The 23,630-nt window shown below is 37.0% G+C and overlaps 1 protein-coding gene across 1 annotated transcript in view; it reads right to left on the minus strand.

Annotated features, from left to right (window-relative positions):
* Positions 1-2,952: 2,952 nt before the first annotated feature.
* RFX6 (regulatory factor X6) overlaps positions 2,953-23,630 on the minus strand; it is a gene marked incomplete at both ends in the record, with an annotated part of 32,105 nt that continues 11,427 nt past the window's right edge. Inside the window, 14 exons of the mRNA XM_083857631.1 lie at positions 2,953-3,119; positions 3,870-4,088; positions 5,077-5,586; positions 6,108-6,311; positions 7,553-7,675; positions 8,763-8,880; positions 10,781-10,890; positions 12,012-12,156; positions 13,523-13,682; positions 14,104-14,153; positions 16,218-16,331; positions 16,425-16,502; positions 18,846-18,953; positions 22,193-22,220. Coding sequence (XP_083713757.1) covers positions 2,953-3,119; positions 3,870-4,088; positions 5,077-5,586; positions 6,108-6,311; positions 7,553-7,675; positions 8,763-8,880; positions 10,781-10,890; positions 12,012-12,156; positions 13,523-13,682; positions 14,104-14,153; positions 16,218-16,331; positions 16,425-16,502; positions 18,846-18,953; positions 22,193-22,220 — 2,134 coding nt within the window. The remainder of the gene's footprint in view (positions 3,120-3,869; positions 4,089-5,076; positions 5,587-6,107; positions 6,312-7,552; positions 7,676-8,762; positions 8,881-10,780; positions 10,891-12,011; positions 12,157-13,522; positions 13,683-14,103; positions 14,154-16,217; positions 16,332-16,424; positions 16,503-18,845; positions 18,954-22,192; positions 22,221-23,630) is intronic.

The raw sequence follows: 23,630 nt of genomic DNA on the forward strand, positions 1-23,630 counted from the left end.
AATTTTGAGTTTGGGGCAATATTCCCATGGTCCTAATTACCTTCAGGGTCAAAGAACTGCACCCCTCTTCTAGCACAAATTCTGCACAGCTAGGCATGGGCTCACGGCACACAAGACAATTGGTTCATCCAATACTGCTTCATCTTGGTTGATACAATTTGTATTAAAATCAGTTTTACTTTAGAAGTGGAAGAAAATTTGACTCTCTCACCCACCTCTTCTGCCTTTCCCAGTACTAGTTCAGAGTAATTGATACTGACAAATAGATCAAAAGGATTTAATTTTTCATGTTTCTTTCTCAGAAAAAAAAAAAAAAAAAAGGCTTCTTCTTTTAGGCAAGATTCATTTGACACTAGTTGTACCAAATAAGTACAATTTTTAACACAGATTTCCAGGCATGTATATATATTAAAACCATGTATTAATGCATCCACAGAAATGCAACTGAACTGACTAATACAAAACCACCAAATAGCGACATCATTAATTCTTCATATAATTTACTATAATGCTGTTACAACACAAAAGATAGAAATCTTCCCATGGGCTATTCACAAAAGTCATGATTTATTTCATTTTATACAGAGAAAATGTACTGAATTCATCAAGCCATTTATTTCATGGAACTAATTGATTATAAAATGGAAATTTCTCACTTCGTTCTGCTAATTACAATTAGGATGGGTTTGTTTTGTTCTGTAGCACTATGAGAGAATTCTCTCAATTGGCTATTTGAATATTAGAATATTTTTATTGCTCTTGACAATGATCTGCAATTTCTAACAGTGTGACACTTCATGCTACTTTGTGTTCTGCAGCCTTCAGGAGAATCTGCACATTTAATGACGTACTATCATACATATTATCTCACATAATGTGCAGGTAATTTATGGGAGGGGGAAACCCCAAAAAAGACCAACAAATCCCAGTGCAAAATGGTTCACATAGCAACAAGAAAGTTACTGGAAATGGTGCATATAAATCCCATATCCCATATGAGAAATTATGTATGCAGAGTTCTTTTTATGTAGAGCCTAATGGACTAAGACCCTGTCTGCTAGTGATCACCTACTTTCTCTAAATTCTACATATTCCGCTCACATACATTCAACAATCTGCAAGTTTTGACCTTAAATTGATTATTTGTGCCATGTCATTTGTTAGCTGAGGGAGTCAAGGATTTCAGGATAGTGACATATCCATTGCTCTAGTGGCATATCCCTTACCTTTGTACTCCCCATCTTAACTCCTTGGAACAGAAGCTATCTCCTCTCCTGTCACTGACCATAGACCTGCATACACAGGGAGGAAACCTGATTTTTACAGGACTGATTTTAGAACAAAAAATATCCTGAACAGTCATGAAGAAAGAACTCTTTTGCAGTACTTACTTAATTTGCTACAAAGCTTTGTCCAATAAATATTGAACAATCTGTGTTACCATTAGGTCTCACTGTGAATTTGTGTAGAAGCCAAAGCTTTCTTGCACCATTATGGTACTTTTGGTCACACAGCATAAGTCTTCATCCTGAATTAGGAAGCAATTGAGCTGAAGTCTTCCACCTCTCAATTACTGAATTATGGTGTCTTTTTTCTACATAAAATGTTTCATATCCAGAATTAGTCATGACCTAGTCCAGTCAATGCTTTTGATTGCTTTTCTGCAGTCAGACTTCTCATGATAGAGATACTAAAGGAATATACAGAATTAGAAAGAAAAGCTTCATCCTGGCATCATCCATTTTCCTCCACCAAAAAATACACTTTTCTTCAATTCCACAATATTCAGCATCCATTTAATGGACTAAATGGGAGTGGATTTAAATCCAAACCTGAATCTGGTGTTAGGACAATCTGATTATAAAATAACACCTGCTATTTCAGGAATGCATAGCCAGAAGTTTGTTTTGTAACTGTGTTCTCTTCTCTATCCTCTGTAACACCACTAGTGAATATTCTTGGCTTCTCCAGAAACATAAACAAATGTGTGTTTATGCACAGATTGTCATGGTACATGTAAAACACTTTTTAAAATAAAAATAGCTATCTGAAGAGTTTCAGTATTTTTTAATAATCTTTATTACTTTCGGTCTCAGTTTACACAGTTGCCCTAAACCAATGCAAGTTGATGAATGTATTTTTATGGATTTCCATCAGAAGAAACTTTGGGCTCATATCACACGTAATTCTGAAATCCCATGATACTTAGTGGCATAGTTTCATTTCCTTCAGTTATCTGGCTACAGTAGCTGGCTACTGCAGTTAGTTAGCTTATGATATTTGCATGCTTTGTTGGTTTTATTTTAAGAGGAAGAGAAATAAAATCTCCATAATATGTTTTATTTATTTCCTGAGGATTTCACTTACACAAGTAGGCACTAAACATTTGAAATTGACTTTCCAGAGCACAACAGTAAAAAACTTAAGAGTTTGGCTTAGTTTCATTTAAAACAGTAAAAACTGACCTTGTAAACATTTCCATAGGAGGTAGGATACATACATTTGACAATCTGTCAAATATGAGAAAGTAAACAGTTACTCTGTGGTCCTAATAAATAATGAGCAACACAGGCATTAAATAAACATTTTATATATAAAAAACCAAGATATAAGTGAAAGGCTAAAATATCATTTTTAATAAATTAGGAATAGATGTAATAATTTCTTTACAACTTATTCTTGTGTGCAAGAATCACTGGCTCTTTCTGCTTACCCAGAATTTCTGACTGAAAAGCTGTAATGGTGAGAACAATCCTGAGAGATTCACAAGCAGGATCCAATCTAGCTATAGCTATTTTTTGTGTGTGAAGGGCTGATAAAATTGCTAAAATGGCTCCTTTAACACCTATATGTAATACTTTTATCTTCCACCAACTTGGAAGGGGATTATCATCACAGCCTTAATGTCTGGGGTTGGATAGTAAGCTTAGGGCACAGACATGTCTCCCCCAGTTAGGTTCCTCCAGCAGCTGCTCCCATGAAGACAGTGTTGATTGGTGGTAAAGATGGCACCATATCTCTGCTTGGTGGGGCATGGACCTCCAGATTTTCCTGGGAAGGGAACTGACCAGATGCTCCATACATACACTGTGAAGAAGATGTTGTTTGCAAATTTGAAGCTGTGGGGAAAAAAGGTTACCATCATTGCAAGTTTTCAATTTATTGAATTTAACAGAAATCACAATCCAGTTTCATTTGACGGAAACTCCTATCTACCAGGCACATCATCTGTGAAATGTCTGATCTTCTGTGTGAGATTAACAGGTGAATAGTAAGAAGACGTAACCTGATGTAGAAATAAAGTGCCCTCGTTTATATCTTTCATCCAGCCCTTTTTGGAATGTGAGACCAAACTCAGTTGCCATTTGTTCAAGGTATATACCAAAACAAACCCTTCAGGACTGAGTATTTCTGCCTAAAATTGACTGTCAGCGAGAGCTTTACCTAATACACACAGCTGTTGAAGCGTAAGATGGGGGACCAGAGCACAGGAAGTATATACTGAGACACCACTGGGCCAGGATCCATTTGGTCTTTTTGACAGTGAGATCTCCAAGAGACCCTAGAAAAGCCCAGTTTATTATTATTTTACTTAATAATTAGAAAGTGCTTCTTAATACCTATTTTTATGCAACTCAGGCTAATTATTCCATTCCTCATGGATGATGGATCATAGACTTCCTTATGGAAGCAAATTAATTAAACTCAGTTTTAAGGAAAACACATCTTATGATACATCCTAAGTACTGAGCTGTTCTGTCTCTATGTTGAATTTCATATATTGTGCATGTGAGCTACAATTTAATACTCAGCATTTGTTAGGATGCTAAAAAGTTCATAGCTGCTCCTCAGTTGTTGGCTATACGTACGCATAGGGGTCCGGCAGACAATTGAAGGTGAGGACTCTGTGTAGTAAGAGCCTGTTTGCTTCCTCCTGCTGTCATCCAAGATATTCAGTGGATCATGTATATCACTGTAGGAGGACAGTGGCCGAATGCTGCTGACACTGCTGATTACAGAAACATGTTGGTCCACCATTGTTCCAAGTCTGTGAGATTCTGAATAATTTATGCTGTTTCCATAATATCCTAATTGAAGATTGAAAGACAAACAAACAAACAAAAAATATTAATGAAACTACTGGGTAGTGTATGAGCCTGTGATAACCTTAGAAAAACAGTACTTGCTAGAGGATGAGGCCTTCCACTGTAAGATTATTTATGTACACACACAGCCCAAGAAAATAAGCAGCATATGTAAGGACTGACCCAAAAAGAGAAGTGGTAACAAGAAAACCAAAAATGGTAAAGGTTCAGTTATGCCTTCAGTACAGAAAATCACTCTTTCCTTCTAGGTTCAGAATCAAACATAGCCTGCAATTGGTGGCCTTAAGAGACACCACTAGCCACAGTTCAGTGCTTCCTCCTGAAGCTTACAAGGAAAGCATACATGGAAAGAAAATCTGCAGGGTAATATGCAGAGTACTCACTGCATAGACAAATCCATATAAAAGTAACATTTCCACTGTGTCTTTCCTCCAGAAGAGGGAGGTGTTTTGCTGACTATACCTCTGAAGCAGTAATTTTACATTTGAAGTATGAAAAATGAGAGGGACAAACTTCCAAACTATTGCTAATGCACATTTTTATACTTCTTTTCACCCTGTGACTAGAATGGTTCATTATCCTGTTCCCAGAGGTAAGTTATCTTGTATCTGCTCTTTCACAGCAAATGTTTTGGGGGCTTTTAAAGAGCTTTTTTTTTTTAAAGGGCTTTTTTTTTTTGTTAAGCCATGAAGTCATCCTGATTTTGCTTCCTTTATGCAAGATATGGTGATGATACCAAAAGAAGATTAGCATAGGGCAGCAGACACATTTGAGGTCAACTGAGGATTCACCAGAGGAAAATAAACCCTTAAGTAGCTTATTAAGCTCCTTTACAACCTCTGTGTGTTATCAGAGAAGTTGAAAACAGGAATGTATAAATAAAAGCTGAAATACCTCTTCCACAGAGCAAAAGCATTTTACTCCAGCAATGAAAGAGAAACACAAGGAAGAAGAAAATACGTATTAATACCATTGGAAGCATTAGCAGGATAAGCTGCTCCTGGACATGTAGATACTGAGTTGTTCAAGAAATTGAAACTCCCGGTATTCAGAAACTGCATATTGTGTGTGTCCTGAGACATGCTGGAGGGTCCATAGCTGGAAGGCGATCTGGCATTGTAGGGAGACACGGCACAGCTGTTGCTGAAGTAGTCTCTGGAGAACTGCTGTTCACTCAAGACATTGAATTGGCTGGGCTCTGCTCTGTGGTCGTAAACTCCTGAAGTGGAATGGGCCTGTGTCCTGAACATAGCCTGGTAATTGGAATTGTTCCCATAGTAATTCTGATTAGTCTGTGACAAAGTCTGATAAAGTGGTTCTGAGTAGGAAGAGCACTGTGAATGTGTCGATAACATGGGACCTACACTGGGAGGTCTCACAGCCATTGGCCCCTGGTTGATGACACTTCCTCGGCTGACCATGGCTGGTGAAATGGGTGGAGTCATGAGGTGACCAGTGCTTTCAGACAGCTCCATTTGATCTGGAATAAATAAACATTAACTGTGATTAGTGTCCATACCTCAGTACTGCTGTTAAGACCCAAACCCTCTAATGAAGTGCAGATTACCATTTGAAACCTTTACAAAAGATATGTACTGGCCCCCACCTACATAATTCACAGCTTTTATTTCATGGCTTCGGGCCATAAAACTTCCCCCTTTCATTCTCCAGCTTCGAGGTCCCACATTCAGCGAGAATTTCCAACAGTTACAATCCTTATGTGCTCCAGGTTTACTGTTCATTCTCTCCTAACAAGAACCTCAGCAAGCCAAGAGTTCTAAGATAGTTTTACCATTTTTCCAAGAGGAGCTATAACTGGCAGGGTAATTACAATTGCTGACTTCCATAAATCACCACAGAAGGTGAGCTCATCAAATGTTGTTTACTAGAGGTCTTCATAAATGCATGTCGTCAACAATCCTCCTACAGCAACATGTTACCATGAACAGAACGACTAACAGGCAAATCAGGGAAGGAGAAGCTGGAAGAGTTGATACATACCTGTCAGCTGCATACCCTCCCCATCTCCTGTGGTGAAGGGGTTCAGATCAGAAGGTGCACTGCTGGGCTGACCAGCTGACAAGTAGGTTTGCTCTCCTGGGCACTCGTTTTTGACTGAAGTGTCACTGGGCAGAGGAGCGGCTTTGTTGCGATTTGCTAGGAAGCAAGAGCTTGGTGATGCAGTGAAGGTGGCTTTGCTTGCATCTGGAAGCATAAATGAAAACCCTTGTTGGATGCTTTGTATCCTCACTGCACATAAATCCTTTTTGTATCATTTTCCCTGACCACAGACCTACATCACACAGTATCAGTTCCTTACTGAAGCCATCATAGTGAAGGTATGAATCAGATTCATTCCCTTGAAGTAAATGTCAACAATGAAGTCAAGTAAAGTGCATTGAGAGCGAATCAGGATTGACATTTCATCCAAAAGAATTAACAATGGCAACTTTAGAACGCTTGAACTCTCTTTTCATATTGATACCTAGAGAAAAGCATTTGTCATACTCAAGAGTTCTTCAGCTTTTTTGCAGACTATTGATGAAGTCAGTATTGCTGTTCTTCAGAGGAAATCATGATTTTACCTTATGGTTTCGAGTACTTCACCTAAACACATAAGCATAAGGCAACTGTCACACAGGCCAAGTTTTTCTCCTGGAGGCTGAATTGAAAGAAGTGCAGCATCTACTGTCAGACAAATTCTATGCGCATTTCTTGCAGCAAAGTACAAATTTAGAGGAACAACAACCAAAAATTAAGGATTGACCACCAGTGCTAATGCTGATTTAAAAAAAAAAAAAATCTGCAAGTTTCTGAAGTTTCACTGGATTTTTAAGGATTAACTTGGACTAGAACTTGATCCTAATAGATATTAATTCTTTTTATAGCAAAGGACCTGGAATAATTTCAAACTGTCTTAACTTTGAAGAAACCTGGTAGATGGAAAATGTTAAGGATACTGTTTTCAAATAATTTTATTTCTCTTCCATATAGTGATACTACAGCCACATGGTAAATAGGGTTCCAAACTAGTGTCCCAACATTGAAGGGATATTTGCACTTTGGTAACATTTAATAGATTCCTAGTTCAAGCTGTAATTACATATTTAAGCTTTGGGGAAAAACTGGATTAGGAATTCCTGCCCTTTCCACTACTTTCATCTTTTTTCACAGTTCAGTGTATGGCCCTTCAGATGTACTTACTGCATCCAAGATAATTTCAGTGATCCTTAGTATTGACATTCCAACAAAATGTTATGAAGTGAACTGTGGCAAGGTGATGAGAATGAATTGCTGAGTGAATGGCCACAAACTTTGCAGGTGAATTTGACAATGTTGCACATAACCACACCTTCAGGAGAACACAGCAAACTTGCTTCTGCTTAAACAAATACAACGATTTCAAAAAATACTGGAGTAGATGCAAAGAACCAAGCTCTAGTTACCTAAATTCTTCATGTATTTGTCCAGTAGATTCTGGAGTTCTTGTTCTTTGTCATTGTTGAACTGTGTCTCCATGGCAAGCAGGATGTACTCATCTAGTAACATGCGGATCAAATGAAAAGAACCTTTTGGAGGAGAAAGAGAGAGAGTAGCTGAGTTATCTTTGTGACCATCTCTTACCACTCCACAAGAAGCCAGTGAAACAAACAAATAATTGTGGACTTTAAATGACCTGGCAAGACCAACAAGGAATAGTGCCTAACTTCTAGCTCTAATCTCTCTTTGCACTGGCCCACCTAGCTCAATTGTTTACTGTCCTGTAGGCTATTTGACCACTAATTACATCAAAGAAAAATACTGATGAAAGTGAGACATGCTTTATACTTGAGGAGAGCACACAGTGGAACTAGATAAGGCTGAAGTCTGCTAGAATGCCTCTGCTCTATTTCTGTTTGCCTTGTGCTAAATAACCAGACAATAACTGGTAAAGTGTTTGACCTTATTTCAAGGATATATCACATTAAAAAAATGTATGTGTCCCTACAGTCAATTTAAATACCCTCTGAATTTTAGATAACAATGTACCTATGGCTAAACATATGAAATTACATATTAGAGTTTGTTTCACTTGCTCTGCCATCTTCTCTCTTATATAACGTTCTTTCTGAGTCTTGCCAAAAATGCAAACATTCCTAAAGATGCATGTGTGAGCCTTAATTTTTAAAAGCCACAAACACTGTTAAATTGATCATCTGCTGATTCCAGAATTAAGTGTGTGGTGACTGCCAAATTCCTTTTGCTTTTATTAAAACACACCACGCACAAGAACTTATATAAAACAGTATTTTTTACCAAACTGATCCACAGTTAAAAGCAGTAATTTAAATCATTTGCCTCTTATATTGAGATATGCAGTCATTGCCATATTAAAACAAACAAAGCTTCTAGTACTTAAAAGTCAAAGCAGTATCAAAACAGCAATTCAAAAGAAAAGGACATTTTAAAAACAAACCTGTGACACAGGTCACCAGCAAAATATTGCTAGCATTTACTGTGAAATACTAGTTTGAAAAATAGATCATGCAGTATTTGTGGCTTTGATCAAAGAGTTTTTAGATTAAGATGGGTTTCTCATCACAGGAAATGGTGGAAAGCTGGTAAGTGCTTAACGCATATTTACAAAATATGAGTGGTTTTATAAAACTCAGATACCAAAACTTGATGCGTTGTTTAGAGTTAGGTTATGCATCACTCGAGCACCAAAAAAACTCCATTTCAGAAGGAAGTCCTGAGCTCTCTTCTTTAAAGACCTCCCATTTTGTTTGCTTGCCTGAAAGAGAACAGTAAAATACTGTTAAGTATGTTCACTTGCTTTCTGCCAGTAGGAGAGAAAAACTGAATATCCTTGAGAGTTCAAGGAGTCCTTGACTCGGGCTGATGTTGCAGGGTGAATCGGGCTGCCTGGTCCAAACTATCTCCCTGCTGTGTGACCTAACTTAGTAAAATAGAGTAGCCTTCCCTCTTTCCAGTGCAATCATAGAATGTTGTCTGTCAAGGAAGGAAGGAAGGAAGGTCCCACCCTCTGGCATTGTTATTCCATACAAACAGGGACCAGAAATTAGTCTTTGTTCTTTAATTTAATCTGTATAATATTGGTCAGGATTTCTCTTATAGCACAGCATGTTACTATCATGATGATCAAAGTGATGCTTTTCATACTGCTCATTTCATACAGTCATTTTGCTCTGGCAGGGATTTGTTCGTGTGGTAACATATGCCCTGCTACTTTCTCAAACAGCAAGCAGAAAGAAGCTGTTGTGTGAGTTTGACAGTAGCCACACTTTAGTATGAACAGAAGGCAGACAGCAGTGGAAAGATTACATGTTCTGTAAATGATTAGCTTCTGCTCAAGTCAACCTAGCTTCATATCAAAACTTGCTGGTACATCTTCCCTTAAGTATAGGAAAGCAATGCTAGGAACCATACCTGCTAACTTTAGTAATATTGTACTGTATAGTAGATGCTGAATGGAAAATTGCTTCACCTTTTCTGCCTGACTTGTTTATCAGGAATTGTCTTCTGAAATTGTGGAATGAAATTGAGACCATAATCACTCCAGTCTAAAATAAATTGACACTACTCAGATTCAATGGGATTCTTTTGTCTAGGAAGATTTCTGTGTATGTGAGGACTTGCTTCAGCTTTGCTGCCCTGAGTCATCCAAAGCTCCTTACTGTGCTGCTCACATGTCAGCAATTGTTAGGAAACTCAGAGTACCTTAAAAAGAAAGAAACTATCACTACCTCCACTGAAATTTGGGAAAGCAGGTGAAGAAAGGAAAAAGGGCATGCCTATGGTTTTCCTGTAAGTGGCAGTCTCTCTACTGCCACACAACTGATGCTAAATGGACTGTCTCATCCTTTTGCACCCATTCATATCAACATCCTACCTAAAACAATTAATAAGATATTGCATTTTCAGATTTAAAAAGTCTGATTACAAGACCAGTGTTCAGCTATTAGCAAACAATATATAACATCTTATTCTACTAGTTTACAGTCATTGGAGTCACAAATTTGGTAAATATCTTTTACTTAGCTATAAGTCAAAATCCTTTCTTTTGTTCTGAGCTGTAGTTTATTAATCCCTACATAACTACATGCATATAAAATACTTGTGATAAAAATGCATCTTGGTAGCTGGAGGTGGGCAGGGGAATCCCAGTAAAACCATCAATTACTGTGTTAAGCACCTTAGAAAGCTACAAAACTATCTTCTATCCTGAAATGTAGAAATCCTTCAGGAGGCTAACTATTTCTGAATCCTCCTGCTGCAGTAACTTACACCACACACAGTACCACCCAAATGCCATGGAAGAGAGAATTGCTTCTCTAAGAAACAACTTCTGCTCACCTTACTCAGAGCAATCCCCCTGCAATTCTGCAGGCACACATAAGGTGGGAGGGTTTCTGTCACGTACAGTTTGGGCAAGTGCTGACTTTAGTGTTATAGCTACAATACTTCTTAGTTTGTCACACACATAAGACCGCTCAGCAGGATTAATTTGAACTAATAGCACTGGAATCTTTGACACAAAATGACAAACTTCCCTGTCACAGTAAGGAGATAGGAGCAGAGATGAAAATTCCTTGTGAAAAATCAGTGGGACTGCATAAGGATTAAGCGGAGGAGGATTTGGTCTGGAGTCAGGCAGAACATTTGAAAGGTACCTTGATAACCCTTTGCTCAACCACAGTATCCAACCATTCAATAAATGATTCCACAGTGGCATTCTTCTTTAGAAGGTCCTTCAGTTCTTGGAACACTGTAATAGAGTCATCTACCATGTAAAAAGGAGAACATATCATTGCACTCTACTCTGAACATGAGAAAAAGCCACTCACCAGCCATATGAAAATATTGTAGCATGGAAAGGAAAGTCAAAGGATTAGAGTAGTGAAGAAATAAGTAATTCCCCAGCAAAGCAAGCACACATACATCCATCACACACATATATTTTAATTACTTAAGCATTACAATGATAAAGGTTGTAAGACAATGAAGTTTTATAAGAAAATAAAAACAAACAAATATTTCATTTTCCATTCCTTTGTAGATTCAATCTTGAAAACTTTTCTAATACTACGTTTACTAGTAAAGATTTCTCTGTACTGTGACAGATTTGCAGTGTCTTATGTTTCCTTCATATTTTACAAGTTTCTCATAACAGGATATAAAGTTAATTTCCTCAATTCCTATTTTCAAAAAAGTGCCTGAATGACCAGTTATTTCTCTTCTTTTCTTTTTTAACCAGTGTGAAAGAAGACAAAAAATAAAATAAAAAATAACTACACAAAAAAAAGTAGGAAAGAAAACTCTGGTCCACAGATTCCTATGACAAAGTTCTCATTTTAATACAGAAAATGGCTATATCTATTTTTCAACAATATATATGAAAATTAACTACCTCCAAATTTATACTTCACTCTATTCTGTGTATGAAAATAGCTGCTACACTAAACAGGAAATTACATATATTTTTAAAACTCAACTTTCAGAAGCAAATATGATTAATTAAAAAAAAGTAAATTAGTTCAAAGATCTTTTACATTAAGCCATAATGAAATGGAATTTTGGACAAATCTTTCAAGAACTGATCTGTGCAATATCCCCATACAAGTAGGACCAAGTATCAAAAGAGGTTTGCAACTGACATGGTATACGAATTTTTCAGTAAGCATTTAAAGTCATCTAGCTGGGATGACTTTCCAGCACAAGCTTCTGTTTTTGCAGGACATGCTAGGGCAACCAATTGGTTTTCTTAACTTACTGAAGTTTATGGTGAACTAGCCTAGAGAATGCAGTGAGTGCCCTGTCTCAGTCAGCCCAAGCAGACTGGTGTGGCATGGAATGAAAGAATGAATGACTTTTAATGGTACAAATATACCACCATGGACTTACATTCACTGTAGACTTCCCCATCAGAGTCTGTGCTCCCTGAAACTGCAAGGAGGGCCTGAGAACCAATACTATTCAAATCAACTTTCTCAATGTCCGACACCATGGAATTCACCACGTGCTGATCAAAAAGAGCAGGCCGAGCAATCTGCGAGGGAAAGCAAGGTAAAATGCTGAGACCCTGTGGTGGTTTTGCCCCAGCTGGCAGCTTAGCACCACACAGCCACTCACTCACTCCCTACCCTGCCAAGGGATGGGGGAGACAATTAAAAGAGTAAAAGCAGGTTAAGAAGAGTTGGTTAGGTTAAAAACAGTTAACTAATTTTTTTAAATCAATAATAAAAATAAAAAGAACAGCAATAATAATTTAATCATTTAAAAGAAACACCAAAACCAAAGAAAAATATATTCTAACAAAGACCAGTGATGCAAATGAAAACCATTGCTCGCCACCAATTGACCAATGCCTGAGCAGTGATTCCCTGTCAAACTTACCCCCAGTTTTATTGTTGATCTGTGGTATGGAATACCCCTGTGATCACCTGGGGCCTGCTGTCCCAGCTATGTCCCTTGCCAAATTTTTGTGCACTTACAACTTACTTGCTGGCAGGGTGGTTGTAAGAATCAGAAAAGACCTTGGCTGTGTGTAATCACTGCTCAGCAGTAACTAAAATAGCCCTGAATTATCAATAGTTTCCAGTGCAAATCCAAAATATAGACCCTATGATGACCAAAATTAACTCCATCCCAGCCAAAACCAGTATAGGCCCACACTTGGGGATCATCCAAAAAACTGCTCAGGGAAGAGTCTTAATATGTTTAATGTTATTGTCATGGCTGGGTTTATCACAGATCAGATGAGGTAATTTCCCTTTCATTAGACTCCTGACGCTCTTCAAATGTGCCTTCCTATCAGATTATCTTCACAAGATCACCTTTTTGCTGTTTTTGTATTTACGAAAGAGAAGACCAACTCAAGATGAATCTGTGGTGTGTTTACAGTTATTCAGGACAATTACCAACTCAAAGTCCAAGACACTAGCACGAAAGAAAGTTCATCTCAAGGCATTGTATCCTTTTGGATAATCTACAAAACCATCACATGGAGGTTACTCATAACTGCAGATACCTGTATCCTGACAACATAACCTTGAAGTCTTCAACTACCTGTCCATCCCATTTTTAATTTTCACTCAAAACTCAAACATAAATAGAACAAGGCAGAGAATCTTTGCTAGGCAAAAAGGATCATCTGGTATTTTACAGTTTGGTACTAAACAAAATATACATACATCCCACTTGATCATTCCATTGAAAAAATGTGATGGCAGGTCATTATAACCATGGTCTTTGCTCTCTTTTCTGGTACAAAAGTTTAAAATTCTGGTCAGATCTGGTCACTTTCTAATTTCATGGTTAAAACTACAAGATTTAAGTCATCCACGGCTGATAGCCAGAAAGGTACACTGAATACAACTGACACATTTTCGAATGTATAATCTTATTCTGTTTACCTGTGCTAGGTGTAGGAATGACGTCTGTCGTTTCAGGGAGGAAACAAATCTTCGTGCAATAGGCAATTTCTTATCTATCAGGCTTTCTGGTAGGTTTTCCAAGGAGGAAGCAACCCACTGTTCCCAGTTTTTTGCAAAACTTCTTATATCTGCCAGTAAACTATAAGGGAAACAAAAAGTGATTTAGAGAATCACCAATAAAAATTGTCTGGCATTAGTTTAAATAACTGGGCTTCAGTCTATGACTAACAGACTTCTGAGCATATCTGGAAATTCTTCCTCAGGTGTTACCAAAAGAAACAGGAAATTACCAATCATTGATCCATATATTGACTACATATTGATACATACCTCCTCTGGGAAAAATTAGTGTCTGGGACACTAAAATGCTATTTAATATTTTAAGGCTGTTCTATAGCTGTCAGCCCTCAGAGCTGAAACTATTTTGTCACACATACTGTACTGTTCTAAAAATGAGCATAAATACTGTGAGGAAATTTTTCTAGAATATAGAATTACTGGTATTTATCTGCAATATGCCTAAAAATCAGAGGGTACCATGATTATTTTTAAATACCTACCTTTCTGGCATTTCTTGCATTGTTGCAGGGATGAGTACATCTGTAAGAACCTTTAAAAAGTTAACAGAAAATGACATCATGCTTCCACTGGCCATTTGTTCATTCATTCATGTCTGTCTTGCCTACTTAGATTACAAAGTGGTAAGTATAGAAAATCTACACAGGATAAAGCCATTCAACTTACTGTCCAGATAGTTACATGCCTGGATTTTTCCAATCACCATTAGACAGGAACATATGAGATATTTATATACTTAGATAGCACCCATTGTCTATCTTACTGTGTATCTCCATGGCAGTAAAATGAGAAAAAACACAAACAAGACATGCTATCCCCCATGTCTTAGAGTAGGGAAATCAGTAGAGGTGAGATAAGCACTTTGTCTTTTCTAGCATCTCCAAGTCTCTGTAAAGCAGATACTCAAGCATCTCCCAAGTCCTTGAATGCTGTTGACTCTTCTTTCTACCAAATTGGACATGGCACTACAGGCATTCAGAGCTTAGCCATAGAGTTCCCTGTAGCCAAGTGTGGTGTGGAACAGTTTTGGCAAAAAACTGTGCCATCTGGCATGCCCCCATGGGAATGTTACTGTGGAGGACAAAGTTTTTAAGGAATGCTCCAGAAATCTCCCTTCTCTATTAATGTAAATAGTTTGGTAACAATCCAATGCAATTCCTTCTTCCTTTTGTCAGCTGTGATGTCAAGAATATTTAACATGATTATAGATAAGAAATAGTGAGAGATAAAGAGGAGACACAACAGCAAATTTATGAACTTTTGAGAAATTCCATAACATTATATATATATATATATATATATAATATTATTCCATTTATAATTTAATGCTCCTCTAGTATTTCTTCTTCTGTCACATTATATCTATCATAAATAAAGTTAATATTGAATCTATTGAGACAACATATTTAGAGCAGGAAAAACATCATAAACTCAAGGTACATTATAATCTCTACAAGTAAATGACCCATCTCCTGGGTAGTAATTTGATTCTTGATGCTAATTACCTTTGTTGTACTATGCTAACTAAAGCACTTCTTACTTTACAGCTTTATATGCTTCTAAGAAATACGTATTTTTATCTTTTCTGGATTCTCCCCCCCGTATTTTTGTACGGTAAAGAAAGACAGATTACAATAAGGCATAAGAGCTAAAAGGCTACAAGTCTTTTGCTCTGACTGGTTGGTGTTTACTATTAAGCCAATAGCTAGTTCTTCTTATCAATATGTGATGTGAAATTTGTTAGAGTCACTTAAATGGGAATCCTTTTCTATTTCTATAGCATGTCCTTTCAGAGCAACTTAAAGTACTTTGCATCTACTAAATAATCATCTGATCTGACTTTCCAAATGAAAAACTCAGGAAATTTTGGTGGCATTATTTTGTTTTTTCCCCAGCACTCTGTAACTTATTCCTGACCTTGCAATACTCCTAAGGGTCACTTAGTTTCAACTATTTATCTGGTCATGCCATGAATTAGATCAAAGAATTCATATGGTACAAAAGCTCCACAAAAGAAGTATTCCTTAATAATTTTTTTAAACCTAGACCAGCTTAGAGTGTAGCACTTTTGCTGGTACATCTAGAAGCATGGGAACAGAAATGAAAGTCAGCCAGCAGGAGGGGCAAGAATGTCTTAACCCAGTATTGTTCCAGTTTGGTAAGACAAAACCATGGCCTGACATAACCTGTGAGCAGCAGACTAGCATGTGGAATCACCTTTCCCGTGTGCCACAGAGTCTCTTTTCTGGTAGATATTTGCAATAATCTTTTCAGTGAAAACAAGGCTTCAGTTTTCATCCAAGATTACCTTAGTCAGACTTGTCAGTGAGCACATGAACATTTCTTTTAGCTCCATTCAAGCAAGCAGGTCAGGGTTTCACTGTTAGCGTGCTACCCATGGTCACACATCAGGTGCTCAGCTGAGCTGAGACTGGAGTTCAGCTCTTATAGGTGCCCGTTTTGTTTCTTGTTTTCAATTATTTCCTCGCTGATTTACAGCAGAAGGTAGTCATGGCATCCTGTGATTCTATCTTTTTACAGATGCAGAAGCTGTACTGTGGGTGAGATTATTCATGTAGCTAAATGCTTAACTTACCTTATACAGTATTGAGTCACAGACACAGAAAATGTCAATGATGATGGGATTTTCAAGCAGGGGAAGAAGATGGTCAGGCATTCCTTGCCAAAAATGTAATAGGAAATGCTGGATCTAAAGGAATAGGAACCGGATTCATAGACATAAATCATGCTTTCTTGCCTTCCCAGGCATATGTACCAAGTGTGTGTGTTCAAACAACCTTACCTCTTCAAAGTTCCCATTAATTGCATTGTCAAGGACACACTGACAGTGTGTTTTGTACATCATGATAAGGGTATCTACCTGTTTTGGAAGAAAGAAATTTTGAACAGAGTTTCTTAACTCTTTCCTTTACTGCTATGGTGATCTAAGTTTCTGCTTTGTGTAGCTAGTATTTAAGCACATAATATAAACTGTATTGCAATGCATATTTACAAATAGGCAGCCTATATATCCAGAAGTGATGAGGATGTCACTCATCTTTAGTTTTATCAATAGCTTTATGTCATTATTATTCAAGCATTATTTAAGTCAAGCACTGATGCTGTGGTCAGACATGTAGCATCTGAACCTGTATACACTGTGAAAATGTGGATAATAAAGTAAGGCAATAGCTAGATTAGTCAGTCAGATGGTAAATTCACCCTCCTGAAGCTAAGATTAATCCCAAAGAGCAGTGCAAGTTAATCATTAGGCTACTATAGGCGTCTATGAGTGTTCTGAAACATCATCTAGTTGGACAAATGAGAAAATAGCTGCCAGTCTTTTGGTCAAAGTTTAATCACTGCCTCACATGAACTGAACTTTTAAAAGCAGAACTCCCTTTCATCTCATCAGGCTACTTTATCTGAATGGAGTGTTCTTGTATTTAAAAAAAAAAAAAAAAAAAAAAAAAAAAAAAAAAAGAACCTATTTAGCTATTTTAAAAAAATGTAGCAAATTGTAAGACAAGAAATATACAAAGTATTTTAAGGAAGGGAAAATGCAAACCATTCTTATGGTCCTGAATCACAGAAGGTTTGTCACAGCTTATGAACTTCTCCAGCAAACCACTATAAGATTTTGAATGAACCAGGTGCCATCTTATTGCAATAGGTTGAGGATGCAGATTTCTTTGAAAACAGATCTTTCTGACTTTCAGAGCTACATCTCTAACTACGTATCTTTGAAAAGCAATAGCAAAGTGTGAGACTCAAGAAGATTTTAAAGAATTGTTTTTGAAAGGAGTAGATGGAAATACAAAGTTGGGTAAGTTTTCTCCAGAAACATTAAATTCAGGAATTACCCACCTATTTTAGTGCAGACTAAAGTCTAAAGTATTTAGTGCAGATTATTTATGGACTCTCCAGACATCTGAGTTGCAAGCAACTCATTAAGAGTTTAATGCAGGAGTCAAACTTCATGTATGGGCTTTCTTCAGCAGAATACCTAAATATCTTTGTTTCAATAACCTTTGGTCAGAGAAGCTGAAGGAGGGAAAAGGCAATATGAAAAGAAAACAGGAAATAAGAGAACAAGAAACAAGGAAAGACCAGCAAGGATAGAGACTTCAGGAGACACAGAAATTCATTTCCCACAATCTCCTCATAACTCGGTAAGGCTGTGCCCAGACAGTCATGCACAATGCTGCTGAGCCAAAAAAGAAGAGAGAATGAATTGCAAGGTTTTTTTTTCATTGCTGGAGCAGTAAAAATCAGTTTGTTTATATTGCTGTGTTGGGTCTTCAATGAATCTCAAACATTTGTCAGTTTTGAGCACGCTGTCTATATGAGAGATGTCACTTCACTGATGGAGACTATAGCAGCAGGTGGTGCACACTGCTGAGTATACCAGTTCTTGGGCTTTCTTTAGGAATGGTAAGATTTCCAGCTAAGATGCCTCCTTTTGTTTAGCTTCTCCCTACAGGAATCCTAGGCTTCACTACTTTCTCAGAACAAGCTTAGGAGGAGGTGCTCGCAAAACAAAAGGTTTTAAAGCAACGCGTCCCAAACCAGTCACCACTATCACCTGCACTGAAGACTAAATAGAAAAGTTTAAAATGTCCGTCAAAGGATTTCTATCACAATGTAGCAGCTTATAAGGTGACAAGAAACAACACAGATGTAACACACAGGCAAAGAGTCAAAGATATAAAACACGAGGGATACTTCCAACTGAAGAGTTATCCTTACAATAAATAACACCAAGTATTGGTCTGAGGAATGATTTAAGTAGTTTTAAAACAACCCAAACATGTTCAGATTTTCAGTCACTTTTCAAGCAATTAATGACAGTAAAATTCATCTAGCTATTTGTTGTGAATTATTTGTTCTGTTTTAATCAGAACAAAATTTACCTTAAATCCAAAGGCATTTGTAAAGAATACAACTCTCAGTTATTTGTTTGTTTTGCTCTCCCCGTCTTACATACCATCAGTTTGTAAAATACTGGGTCAGTTAATAGGTAAATAATTCAACCACCTTTCCATTGGAAAGCCAGTTAATCGGTGTTAGTAAAGGTTTGCCCCCTCTATAAATCAGTCACCTCTGTTTGATTATGGATATTTCTGTCTCTTTCATGTCAATACCTCAAAGGCTAAGATATGAAGAAACATTCTGTGGCAAATTTTTGATCTCTAAGACAGAAGAGAAGGAGCTCACTTTTTACCTTGTCTTTAGAAATGCACCCTTGAAGCAAAAGGTGTTGAGCACTTGGAAACTCTGGGAGGAGTGTTCCAGTTTTGGAACTCAGAGAGTATTTACGAGTAAAACCACCCTGAAATGGAAGGGAACAAACAGGAACACTGAAACAGCTAATACTGTTATATCTGAAATCAAAAATTCATGCTAAACTTGTAATTATTTCATGAGTCTCTCAAGGTTCCACAATACTTGCATTCAGATAATCCTTTAAAAATATTGATGTTGATCCAAATCTGGATCCCAGTGCATGAAGGTTATTAAATACACATCTATATCTAAATTCCACTGAACACTCTTAAGGTCTCAAATGCTATGATTAAGGTGAAACTTGAATGGAACTAGAAGTGACCTTTTCCTACCCCTTTGCATTACAGGTAGATTTCATTGAAGTGGGAATGGTAGGTATATAGTGCAACATATAGTTTAACAGTGGGCAAATTAGACTACTTTTGTGTAAATGTTGACTCACTAACTGAAGGCCAGTTTCAAGTGAAATCTCTCAAATACTGAATTCAGAAAACCATAGCTGTAGCTGACTTATTCAACATAAATACAGCCCTGTTTTATAGGGTGATATGTCTGACAGAACAGGCAGCAAAAAACTAAAAGCATACATCATATAAACTAATTTTGCTTGTGCTATCCACTATTCAAATACATATAAAGTTCTAAGTAAAAGAAATTGTAGAAAATTAGAAACATTAGTACTTTTCCATGTCAATACTTTTGTAGTGTTGTAATTGCCTATCAGTATAAGGAGGGTTTTTTTTTAACAAGAGTAATCCTAATGATTTTATTATGCAATTACCCATGAAATATATTAAAAGCTCTGATTAAAAGGGATTTGTTCATTTAAAAAAGGCAGTGATGATGGTGGGAGTTTTAAGAAGATAATCTGCAATGTTTTTTACCTTGCTAATGGACTTATATGACTGTGCCTCAGTTCTAGGCTTAATATTTTAACCTGCTGCCACTTGCCCTTTCAATTTAATGCCATCTGTTTCTAATGGCCATTTAACATTAAGATAATGACAGTAATATTATCTGCCTAATTAACCATGCAGACTCTAATGGTGCACTAACTGGTTTAGATAAAAGAATTTGCTGATATCTCCCCCTACAGAGAGAATACTAGAAAATGTGATAAAACATACCAGAAGTAAACAGTGTCCCTGGCACTCAATAAGTGTTCATTCAAATGCCATTTACTCAGTATATTTAGACAATCAGTGCTTTAACATCTTTTCAATGTCTTTATGTTCCTACTGAGAATTACACCTTATGCAAGTGTTGTAAATCTTTTTGGAATACCTAATTGCTTTTTGGAATAGCTAATTTCAAGCAAATGGGAAAGGACATATCTATCATCTATTCACACTAATGAAAATATAATGCCAAAATTTCAGTACACTGAGATTATTATAATTCAGTTTTGACCATGAAAGACTTTTTTTCTCTTAAGACCTGACTGAATAATTTCAGACAATACTGAGACAGACAATCAAGAACTCACAATGATGTGCCCTTTCTTTTATCTGACTTATCTGTTAACATTTTTTCTGGGAGGACAAAGGAACTTTGGGTCAGAAACAAGAGAGATTTGTGGGGTTGTCAAGTCCAAGACAGACTGGGAATGCCACATCAGAGGTGGAAGAATATATGTATCCAGTTATGTCAAAAGCACAAGATATATCCCATCCCAAAACTCTGCATGAATGAATGCTTCAGTAGTGCTCAGGAATATGTTGGGGATATCCCATGGCATAACACTATCTTTTTTTGATAAGATAGCCAATTATCTGAACAGGGAAAATGCAACAGATCTAATCTATCTGAGCCTCACTAAAATACTTGACATGGTGTCACCATGGGAAATGATCAGTTATGCTGGTGAGAGTGGGGATTAGTAAAAGAATGTAAAAATATTTAAGAAACTGACTCTGGCTGAAATGCTAACAAGTTGTGTTGACAAGGAAACTACTGGGTTGAAAAGGGATTGAGTGAAAATTCCCAAAGATCAGACTTGGGGCTGATCTGACTGAACATTTCATAGATTAAATTAGTTGACATGAGCTAACGAAATCATCAATAGAGTAAGACCAAGAGGTCATGTAGAAAGACATGGATGGCTTTGAGATAATGGTAATAAGGGGGATGAAAACCAATAGAGCAAAACTACCCTCTCAGGGACCAATAAAAACGTCTGCTATCAGATAGGAGTTGCTTATCTAGAAATGAAAAAGGGGAAAGACTTGCTGTGTATCAGTCGATCACAGAAGGTATATTTAGTCTAGTAAATTAAATGGTGTCAGGAAACATTCCCAGGCAATACTGGAACAGTATTACTCAAAATGGCTTCTGGCATTCTTTTGGCCCATGCCAGTTAGCAGTATCCCAAACACCTCCAGTCATATTTCAACATGTACTGCACATGGGCGACATTTCTTCGTGGCAATGTGGCAGAGATGTCCCTATGTACCTTTGCAGGTTCAGGAGTTTAATAATATGGATGCAGGATATTCCATGCCAGTTGAACTCAGTGCCAAATAAAAATACTGTGAGAAACCCTTAACCTTTAATGAACAATAATCCACAATTTTCTACTATAAATATGACCAGAATGACTATATCATAGTATACAGTAGTGAAAATGTAGATTACTTGTGGAGGGCTGGAGAACAAAAAAGCAACAAACCAGATCCAGTTCCAGTTCTAGGGTTCATCAGAAGGGATATTTCCAATAGGAATTGGAAACATACTATTTATAAGACTTTATTTTACTCTAAAGATATTCAAATCAGAACAAGTACAGTGGAAGGCTATAAGGCTGGTAAGTTACTCAAAGCTGCTGTTTGTCCCATCCAGCGAGCAAAAGCAGCAAAAAGACACAACAAAATGTCATGAAGAGCAAAAAATAGAGAAAGGCAATACTGACTAGGAGGCACAAATTTCAGTTCATTAAAAAAAAATTCTTTTCAGCTTCCAGTCAGACATATGAGACTCTGAAAAAGCCCTCCTGCAAAATTAACATGTAAAAAAATAAAGCTAGAGTTCGATCCTTTCCTTAAATACTGTTATGGGTAACTGGATTGCAATGGGAACCTTAAAACATGTTTTCCAATCTTATTTCCAATCTTTTTCTTTGAATATTTAGATTAGCAAACACTCAGCTTTGTTAAAAAAGGTTATGCAGTCAGGTATTTAATGAAAAATAATGTTGTAATTTTCAAAGAAATAAATGTGAAGGAAACCATGGGTCACATAATATTTGTATTGCAATAGAAGTAAAAGGAAACAGATTATAGCACTTACCTCATTCTTTAGCTTGCTTCCAGAGAACCTTTGAAAGTAAACACATTTGATTATTTTCCCCTAGGTAGAACATTTGTAGAGGATTATATATATGTATGATCTATTAGAAAAATTATCACATTTTTCCAAATGCAATTACAGGTTTTTACGGGTTTTTTCATGTTTTTTTTTCTTAACTTCTTCCACTTATTTTCAAATACCCGAGGATAACCCAGTATCCAGGAAATACCTAGGAAACCCACTGATGTCTTACAAAACATGAAGATTAATCTTCATGACTAAACACTAAAGTATAAAATCCAGTTTCATATTTTTGCTTGGATCTTTGCCACTTCACAAATAGCAAAAGGGTAGCATAGGTGCAAGTCCATAATGTTTTTTTAAGGAAACTACTTAAAAAACCAGTTATTAATAGAGCTGACACTTCTTGGAAAAATTAAGAAATCATAGTGATTTCCCATTCTTTTTCACTACAGTACTATTTTGATGCAATGAAATACATTTCTGAGATAAAAGATTCCTTAACTAGCAAAAACGTGTTGCAGTATAGTAAATGTTCTGTTGAGTCCAGTTGAGAGATTCCCAGGGAAGTCATTGGAATATCAGACAACCCTTCAGTGCAGAAATCAGAAAGAACATTTTAAATTATAACTACTAAAGTAGAGAATGTGCAATAATAGCGATTCTAATGGATCAGTATAATGATAAATGTTGTTTGATTATTGTTATTTCCTGTACCACTAGCTGCCAACTGATAAGATACTGTGGGCAATATGAAGTCCTATAATTATTAGTGGCAGTATCATTGTTTCCTGCTGTTGAGATGCTCTCTGGCTGTTTCCTGCCCTCTGGGATGCTCTCAGAAATCCAGAAGCTGAGCAGTTGTGGAATTCCTCCTGCCCAGGTCTGGCACAGGTGCCTGACAGTTCCCACCACATGACAATCCAGCATATGTTACCTAGACAGTTCCCTTGCGTGTTGATAGTTAAGTATAAATGAAGGCATCACTCAGCTGATTACAATGTGGATCTAATTAACTTCAAGGCTAGATGTATTTGTTTTGGACTCTGGATTTCCACATGTTCAGCAAAATGTACACTGCATGTACAACAAAAACGTGAGGCAGCATCTGCTAGCACTGCTCTTCCAGAGCCTCAACAACTAGAAAGAGACATAATGGACAGATTTATGGATCACTGTATGCAGCCAGGAATTGGGAGTTTTTGAATCCCTACACTGCCTGATTCTTTCATTATCCAGAAGCTTGCTCTTAACCCCAGGCTACTGCATCATTCTCTTCACACAGAAAAATCCAGCTACTGTGATGAGCCAGACTGTGCAAAATGAGCATTTGAGCTTTAATTCAGATAAGGAGGCAGTTGAACTGCTGGACCATGAAAATTCAACATCTCATACAGGACAGCACAGATGCTAACAT

The sequence above is a fragment of the Zosterops lateralis genome (genome assembly GCF_965231275.1).
Source record: "Zosterops lateralis genome assembly, chromosome: 3".
NCBI lineage: Eukaryota > Metazoa > Chordata > Aves > Passeriformes > Zosteropidae > Zosterops > Zosterops lateralis.